General features: G+C 33.1%; 1 protein-coding gene across 1 annotated transcript; it reads right to left on the reverse strand.

Annotated features, from left to right (window-relative positions):
* Positions 1-2,172: 2,172 nt before the first annotated feature.
* Positions 2,173-4,613, reverse strand: LOC142605853 (calcium uniporter protein 5, mitochondrial). Its single transcript, XM_075777283.1, has 2 exons — positions 3,936-4,613; positions 2,173-3,080 (listed from the first exon to the last, which is right to left on the reverse strand). The coding sequence occupies exons 1-2, from the start codon at positions 4,521-4,523 to the stop codon at positions 2,589-2,591; spliced, it is 1,080 nt and encodes a 359-aa protein (XP_075633398.1). The 5' UTR covers positions 4,524-4,613; the 3' UTR covers positions 2,173-2,588.
* Positions 4,614-9,428: the final 4,815 nt, after the last annotated feature.

A 9,428-nucleotide genomic window follows, 5' to 3' on the forward strand; every position in this document is an offset into this window, starting at 1 on the left:
TGATTTGAAGGTAAAATAGGAACGGTAAACCAATTCCATCGTATAAGGGGGGTTTTACGGTCAAACTGGAAAATAATTTCAGTTGACCAAATTTTTTGTGCTCACCAAACACACAAACGGGAAAAATAATTTCTGAAATTGGTTTACCGTTAAACCAAACGCAGCCTAAGTTGTAATTATCACTCTATCACATGTCAATCTGCGTTAAGAGTTCCCCATGCGTGATGGGTGCTCAATTGGACCTCACCCTAGTTTAACTTCTGCTGAACGTATTTAAGCCCAATGGCCCAAATACTTTTCTGTCAATGGAGCTTCAAGACCTTTAAAGTTTTGCTACTGTCTTTGCTTCTCGAAAAATATTTCCATGATCTAAAGATTTTCGTTGAAAATATTTGTCCATTTAAAAAAAAAAAAAAAAATATATATATATATATATATATATATATATATATATATATATATATATATATACTGCTGAACGTATTTAAGCCCAATGGCCCAAATACTTTTCTGTCAATGGAGCTTCAAGACCTTTACAGTTTTGCTACTGTCTTTGCTTCTCGAAAAATATTTCCATGATCTAAAGATTTTCGTTGAAAATATTTGTCCATTTAAAATATATATATATTCTATGCGTTTTCAATTGATATTTAAATTTTCCTTAAATAGTTCAGAAAATGAAAAATAAAATAATTTATATAGCATTGATAATAATAAAATATCTTCTTTATATTAGTATTTACAAACTAATGTTTCCTTACAAATTTTGTAGCTTAATTGACACATTTCTAACTAGGGATGACAATTTTTCCCCACCCCGCTTGACCTGGTCCTCCCCATTTCGCTCCACGCGGGTTTTTCCCGTCCCACAAAGGTGGTGGAGTGGGGATAGGGCGAAATTTTAGCCTTGCACCGTGGGGCAGGGCGGGGATGGGTTTAAACTTTTTAGACCCAATCCGCCCACATTAATAAAAGTTAAATTATAAATTTTTTATACCCTAAAACCCTACTATTTAAACAAACATATCATCAACTTATTTTATTCTACCTAACAAGGCACCTTTTTTTTTCCCTCTAACAATGTTGGAAATAAGGTACCAATTTTAACATTTTCTTTTGTCTTTATTATAAATAAATTGATATACTATTGAATCATTGATTTGTATTATGAGAATTTTGTTTTTATTGTAATATTTTCTTATTAAACACTTTAATAATATTATTCAAATTTTGCTAAAAATTAGTTTGATTTGATGGGATAAATTTATTTATAATTTCAAGTATATTTTTATTAACAAAACCGGTTTTATTAAAAATAATTGTAATAGTTGTAGGTAAATTAACAAGAAGTATAGTTTTACGGAATATGATAGGACTTCACAGGGCCCCAAGGGTTAGAGATGGGACAAGAAATTTTTTCTGTCACGCATGGCGTGGTAAAAATAAAGTAAAATAAAACCATGCGGAGTGAGAATAAATACCCTATCCTTTGAACATGCCCCACCCCATTGCCCACCCTATTTCTAACAGAAAAGTTTAAAGTTTGTTGAAAAATGAAAGTCGCAGTATTCTTAATTTCTTATCCCATTACGTCTTTTTTAAAAACAATAATAATAATGGGCCCAAAAGTTTCCACTCGTATTTTTAGGAAAAATGTTTTCTAGAATAAATTCCAGCAAAGCATTTTCCTTTATTCTCCTAGTCCTCCTTTAGAACAAAATATTTCTGATCTTCAAAAGTTTGTTCGGAACAAATAGGCAGAAAAAAAAAATTCCAAAAATTTATTTATTTTGCATAACATGATAAAGTCTGTTGATTAATTAATTATTTTTACAAGGAATTTATTTTATTTTGAACAGTAGAAAGAGCCAATTAATTTTCATAATTAGTAGAAGGGTTGTGTTAACGAGCACCATAAAGTGCCCATTAACAACTCATATTGTGTCAGTTTTTCAAGTTTTAGAGTAACTTTTGACAGCTTTTTGGTAATTATTTTTTAATCTTTTTTGGTAATCTTTTTGACAACTTTTTTTCTGTTTTTTAAGTGAGGCCCAAAAATGAAAATCTTTAACAAGCACTATGCGATGCTTGTTAACATTTCCTTTTAGTAGAATATCTTCTTCTTCTTCTTCTCTCTTTGATTATTATTATTATTATTATGAACAATGAAAAAAACATGATAAAGTCTGTTATTTTTCAGTGACATTGTATTTTTACTTACAAAAACAAAAGTGGAGGTCGCAGACCACTTTTCAAGATCAAGGCCCCGAAAGGCACAATTCCGAGGCCAATTTTGGGTCCAAGGCCTAGACATGGCACAAGTACTTCCAGAAAAGCTTTGTAGTCCGTGCTGTGAAAACCTATAAAGTTCCTAATATAATATATACACAAACTCAGACAATATGTCATTGCTCAAACTCTACTAAATATTAATTAAACCGATCTTTTGGAACTTGAAAGGAAAAAACACCCGTTCAAATTTTCGGTCACTTCGATTTTTTTTTTTTTAATCAAACTCAAAACTATCTACTTCCTTTGGGTATTTTTATTACTCGAAATGTGTCCAATTTTTTTTTTTTTTTTTCTCATTAATTCACGGCACCAACAAATGACCGTGCTTCATGCTTGAAAGAAGAGAAGCTATGGGTGTAATTTGGGGAGGCAGAGTGGCTAGGATAGCAAGCTTTGCGGAGCTCATTGTATTTGTCTAAGTCGAAGTTATGGATTTTCATAAGCTTTTTTTGTTTGGCTTTGAATCGGCGCTGGAAATAGCCTTCAAAAGTGGGTTCTGTAGAGGTCTTTAGAAAGAACCCATAGCCGAGAGCGAAGTGAAGCGAGGTAACGAAGAAGCAAATGGGTTCCATCACGTCCCAACTGAGCTCCCAAAAGGTGAGCCTCATGAAGCCCAGTGTTTGGAGAAATACGAAGCCCAATCCACAGTATAGTTCACCACGGACCAAGCCCCGGGCTTTATTGTCGATTAGGGCCTTTTGCATTTCCATTTGCTCCAATTCTCTCCTCCTTGGGTCGTTTGGATTGGCTATTGATTCAGAAATTAGTGTCTCCATTGATCTCGCCACCTGTACCCATAAAAAATAATTATCAGTGAATAATATGCACACATATCCTTAATCAGAAATCACTAGCAGTGGATGACACACGTATCTATAACTTCTAAAACAGCCTGAAAATGAAACTAGACGTGGTTAAGAATAGATTATTAGGGGTTCAGGTTGCCTCTAGTGCATTAATGTAGTAGACATGTTATGATGTGAACACATTTTTATTTTAATGTATCTAATGCACTAAACACAAGCCGTGTCCGATTATGAAATATTCAGCAAATGTTATGAAATTGTCCGCTAGGTCAATTGATCATCAAGTCCCGGGTCCATAGGATCTATTTCTCTCCAAAAATAGGACATGCTTTTGGATTAGGTACAGCCAATAAATTTTCTGGTCCCATGGCAGTGAAGTTGGATTTTAATTTTTTTATGCTAAGTTGGATTTTATTAAACAATGCCATAATCCAAAATCCAAATCCTCGTGGACGCATTTAGATCCAAGTTTCAAAACAAAACAAAACAAAAAAAACCAATTGGTTAAGGAAATTTAGGGATACTATGCACGTGCAAACAGAAACTTGTTGCATGATGCAAACGTGTCGTGCTTCAAACACTCGTGACTTGAATCACGCGCCTCTGAGAGCGTGGAGACACGCTCGCATGCAAGCATCAATTATGGAAAGGACTTTTGTTTTGCATTTTAAGGCAAGCGTGTAAACCACAGCCTCAAGACGCGCGTGTGAAAAACCACTTCACCGGTCGTTACAGAAACGCTACCAACCCTTCTAGGTTCTAAAAACGATGACGTTTTGGGACTATTGGAAATAATGGAAACATTAAAATTAGATTTTTTTTTTTTTTAAATTGTACCTGTTCGGGTCGAAGAAAAACTACGTTCCCCAAAACGATGACGTTTCCCGAGTCATCTAACATTTTGGCAAACTCAGCGCCTTGATCTTCATTTTCACATCCCTGAACACAGACTCGGACGAACTCAGAGTACGAAATCGAGCTCTTCGGAATCTCTCTCAGCTTTGCTTTCAGCTTCTCTACCTGCGATAGCCTCAGGATCTTCTTCGCCTCCTGGATCGAGATTCCAAAAACCGAATCTCCGGCGAAGGCAGCTTTTTCCGGCGCCGGAGGACTCAGTCCTTCGAGGCTGATCCGACCGCTGGTAATGTTGATGTCTCTGAGCTTCTCTCTAAGCTTGTCTCCGATCGGAACGGAGAGGAACTCCGGCAAGGGACTCATCGCTCTCCGGTGAAGGAATCGCCGGAAATAGCCTTTCTCGGAGGAGTCCGGCGAGGTTATGTACTCGCGATGGAAGCTAGATTTGGAAGCGTTTGGAGGTACCACGGTTGAGGATGGTGAGATCGGTGAGAAGTCTTTGGTGACTGCCGGTGATTTAACTCTGTAACCGTCAAATAGTCGCTTCGCTAGCGTTTTCCGAAGCGCCATTGAAAGAAACAGAGTTTTAGAGAGAGAGAGAGAGAGAGTTTTTTTTTGGTTCCGATATCTGAGGGCTTAATGTAATAACTATGAGCACTTGTGAAAATAGCTTTGTTGCTATTTATAAGGGTCCGGTGTCTGAGGATTACAGAGAAGAATCTCTAGAGCATTTTTTTTTTGTTTTCTGTTTTTTGGGGGTTTCAAGAGAGCTTTTTGGGAATTGAGAAAGGGAAATTAATTATTTTTATTATTCTATTTATAATACGTTTACCTTTCTATAAATAATTTGTTTTTTTTTCTTTAAACTTTCACAGAATAGTGTGATGAGATTCCAACCGAATTCTATTTCATTATTTATTATTTAGATTCTCTTATGTAGGTAGTAATAGTATCTTTAAGATATGATTACGAATATGACCAAATTTTTATGTGAAATATTTTAATTTTAACCTTTGATCTATATTTATGAATGAAATGTGAAAATTAAAACCTTTAAAAAATCATAAGTCTAATGACATATTATTTTTTTTTAATTATAGATTTAGGTTTGGATAGCAAGTGTCCTTAGTACATTTGTGAATTAATCATTTTAGGAAGATTTTGATACAACTTTTATAAATAAAAAATCTATCCAAAGTTTTTTTTTTTCACTCCCCATAAAAACTTTCCTAAAATAATCAACTAACAAATGTTCTTAAGATATTCGCTAACAAAATCCTGTAAAATTTATTACATAACATTTACAAATGGATATTGTGAGGACAAAAGGTTCAGGGCATGTTTTTGGGCCTTAGGCCTGATCCGAGGGTATTAATTTGTTCGAGGAATGTTTAGTGGTAGTAACAATATCGAACTTAAAAGCTCATAATCAAACTGTTGCGAAAGAGGTTGATGGAAATGGTCCGAGGAGTGGCAACTTCTCTACAAAGTGAAATGAAGATCAGAGGGTACACCATGGTGATAAGAATGATATTCTAGAAGGTCTTGTGGGTGACATTGTGTTCCACGAGGGCATAGAGGGGGAGAATGAATGAGAAATATCTTAGAGAAAGCTGCTACCACTGTATTAAAGACTTTGCACCAACCTCTCTGTCCGCATTAATGAGGAAATGACATCTGAACAATGAGGATCAGCCTTACAGCTATTATTTGAAGATTTCAAGAAGGTGGTGGATGGAACAAGGATCTAGTTCGGTGATTTGATCTATACGTGGAAGATGGAGGAGGAAGATATAAAAGGAAAGGAAAGGCATTCAAGGGAGGAGATCGGAGAAGAAAGAGAGAAACACTGTACACACCACCCTCAATTGTAATTTATCTTTAGAATAAGGAAAATCAATACAAACCGTCCTCGACATACATTTGAGGAGAATTTCTGTTACATAAACGATTTGTTGCATGTGAATTGGGGATCTAGCCCATCATTTTTGTTATCCAACATCCATAAAACTTAGGTTTCAAGTCCACTCTCTTCAAATTTCATTGTATTGGGCTTTTTGGGCCCGTTCCCTTCATACTGTTAGGTTCGGGTGTGAATTGTGACCTTATAGATATCGTATGATAATAAAATTTATAAAAATTATATAGTAACATTTATAGTATCGCTAGCATTATTCTAGTGAAAATGATGCACTAATATCAATATGTAATCTCAATAAATTGTGAAAAAACTTCTTGAAATTTGCTGTGATGCCAAATAATTTGTTTGAAAATATATAATTACTATGTCCTAAAAGACATCAAACAATCATATAATTTTAATTATTACTAAAAATAAAGACTTTTGTTAATTAGTGTCCTGAGATTAAGATCAAATGCTAAGGTTTATTGAATACTCTATAGAATGAATTTTTTGTATAAAAAAATTGTACACTAATGTCTGGGCAAGTTTCAGGCCCTAAGCCCAAAAAAGTAACAGGGTTAGGGCTTAAAGAGCCCAATACAATAAATTTGTAGAGAGTAGGCTTATGGATAGGGCTTCAATGGATTGAGCAATGCACACAATAGACTAAGGATAATGAGCAAGCAAAGAATATTAAGTTGAGTGTAAAGAAAATCCCTCCTCGGCAAAGTCCGAGGAGAGTAGTTCTTGAATATTTTTCTTCAGACTTGGTTACAATTTTAGTTCTTGGATGCTATAGTGTCTTCTTCCACAATTTTCAGATGCCCCCATTTGTTTTGGTGGTTTTCTTACGTTATATAGTCTCTTTCCATTGATCTTGACCCTCCATTTGTTGATCACGCAGGCCATCACCTTAGCGTTTGTCTCATCAGACATTTCCTCAAATTTTCTGTGAGTTATGGCAACCAAGACGACACTATTCAAGAGTCTTCTCCATATAAATGCGGCGAGAGGGTTTGGTAGGGTCCAATTAATATGGTGGTAGCTTCCATTCCTCCAGACATGACAGGCTAAACCCCCTCTCTAAAGTTCTCCCCCTACAATGTGGCATCCTCCTTTGATGTGCCAGTGACGTGGCCATAGCTCGCCTCCTTGGCCTCACTGTCCGAGGGGATGGTCTCCTCGGAACTGCACTGGACTTCTTTGTCGTGGGTATGACATGTGGCATGACTATCTTAGTAAATTCCTGTGCCCCACAACCAATATTAGAAGAAGAATTCAGTTTACGAGTGTCCTTAGATTATTTGTTAATGAAAAACTTTTTAAAAAATTTAATACCATTTTTATAAAAAAGTATAAAATATATAATTTTGTTTTTCATTTTTCATAAAAAGTTTTAAAAATAAAATTCTATTTAGAAACATGCACACTATCTCGTTAAAAAAAATTGTGCAAGTATTATCAATAAGTATATTATTCTTTCAAAAACTATATATATATTTTTTAGTAAACAATAATATTTATTAGAATACATACAAAAATAGTAATATTTTTTTAATTATTACTTTTTGTATGTGTGTGTGTATATATATATATAATTTTTTTTTTCTTTTTTAAATTGATGTATGATATGATGTATCCTTGGGAGCACTGTTTTCGGAACCGGACTGGACCAGGAGGTCGGGCTGTAAAAACCGAGAACCAGGATGAAAATCGGTTTTTTAAGCATAAAGAACCGTATTTTTAGTTAATTATGTGAACCTCTAAAATTGGGGTTGGACTGCACGAACCGAGGTCAAGAACCGTGCGATCCAACCCCTTAGCATTTTTTTAAAATTTTATAAAAATAACTTAACACAATTTTATTCTACTTAATTAAATTATGCATCTCTTACCAGGAATAAAAAAAAATTATAAATAATATCCTTCAAAGATATTCAACTTTACTTCAAAAATTAATTATAAATTTTAATTTTTTCATGGTTATTATTTTATTTTATTAACTTTCTATTTAATTATTAAATATATGCTTGAAATCATTAAATTTGCCTCACATATATAGATATATTAGTCAATTTTGCTAGTTTTATAAATTTAATATCTATATTTAGGCTTTAATTAATTATTAAATTAATTATGACATCATCACGGTTAGACCCCAGTTCAACCTTGATTCAACCTCAAAAATTTTAAACATCTCCCTTTTATGATTCAATGAACGATCCGAGTTTCAAAACTTTGCTTGCGAGTCCGCCGTTTAATTTAAGGAAAGTGCTAAAGGTTTGAAAACGTATTAGGAAAACGGTAATTAAGGTGGTTCTTATACAAGTGATTGGCTAGTAGTTTTCACGCGCGCGTAAGTAGATGACAATGTTGTCATTGAAAGTGTCCAAAGTTATTGTGAGAAGACAAGAGTGGCCCTCATTTAGTTTGTCCACAAAGTATGGATATAAGACTCGGTGCTTGGAATTGAGAGCACAGGACATTAAAGAGATTCTAATTTCAAAAAGATTCTCTTATCAAAATTTAATGAGAAATACTAATAAATGCCCATAATAATTTATTTTAAAAAAATTTTAATTAAAAAAAAATTAATATTTTGACAGTTTTTTTTTTCATAAAAATGGTATCAAATTTTTTTTTTAAAAATAGATTGTTAACTAATACCTTAGAGACACTCTTTAGCATGACCCAAATTTAATTAATGAAAATTCAGATATATATTTTAGATTCTTTTTTCAAAAGTTTTTTAAATTTTGAAAATTCAAGGAGATTCAGATTCTCTTAACCAAAAAGGAAAATCAATGAGTATATTATCAATGGTCATGTGAACGAGTGCTCTTAGAGTAATGGTTAACAATTTATTTTAAGAAAGTTTTGATATCACTTTTATAGAAAATGAAAAAAGCTGTTAAAACATTAATTTTTTTGTTCTCATAAAAACTTTTTTAAATGGATTGTTAATCAATGCTCTAAGATATCCGTTAGCATTCCTCATTATGAATTTCGTACTATTTATGGCACCATGCATCTTCTCCCTAGCACTACTGGTAGATACAGTTAATCCTTTTACAAATTAGTACTTGTCATATAATAATTTCTATAAATATTTTTTTTATACCATGTTGTATAATTTTGTAATTTTTATTTTATTAAATAAAAATTCTAAACTACTTTTGACACTAGTTATATATATATATATATATATATATATATATATATATATATATATATATATATTTGGGGGGGGTGGGGGAGAAAGAACGCTTATTATAGATTAATTGGTCTTGACCAACAACCTTCATATATTCGAATCACGGTAATTAATCTATTTATTTTTTTACCCAATTGTTTTCTTGTTAATTACGTCATTTTTTATGAGTTATATAGCTTATGTGAGTTTTTTTTTTTTGGGGGTCAAATTCTCTTCCTCAACTCTACTAGTATTTATTAAGGTATGTTTGATACACTGAAGAAAGATTACTATATGAATGATAACTCTTACTTTTTAGAATAAAAGAAGTAACTAAACCTATTCAAATGTTTGGTTAAACAACAAATTTGGTGATGCA

Source organism: Castanea sativa, chromosome 1 (assembly GCF_040712315.1).
Source record: "Castanea sativa cultivar Marrone di Chiusa Pesio chromosome 1, ASM4071231v1".
In the NCBI taxonomy this organism is placed as follows: domain Eukaryota; kingdom Viridiplantae; phylum Streptophyta; class Magnoliopsida; order Fagales; family Fagaceae; genus Castanea; species Castanea sativa.

Excerpts from the sequence above, each read along its gene's own strand:
- LOC142605853 (XM_075777283.1), bottom strand. The coding sequence starts at position 4,523 with ATGGCGCTTCGGAAAACGCTAGCGAAGCGACTATTTGACGGTTACAGA. Across the intron at positions 3,081-3,935 it reads TTTTTCTTCGACCCGAACAG|GTGGCGAGATCAATGGAGAC; the intron begins GTACAATTTAAA and ends TTATGGGTACAG.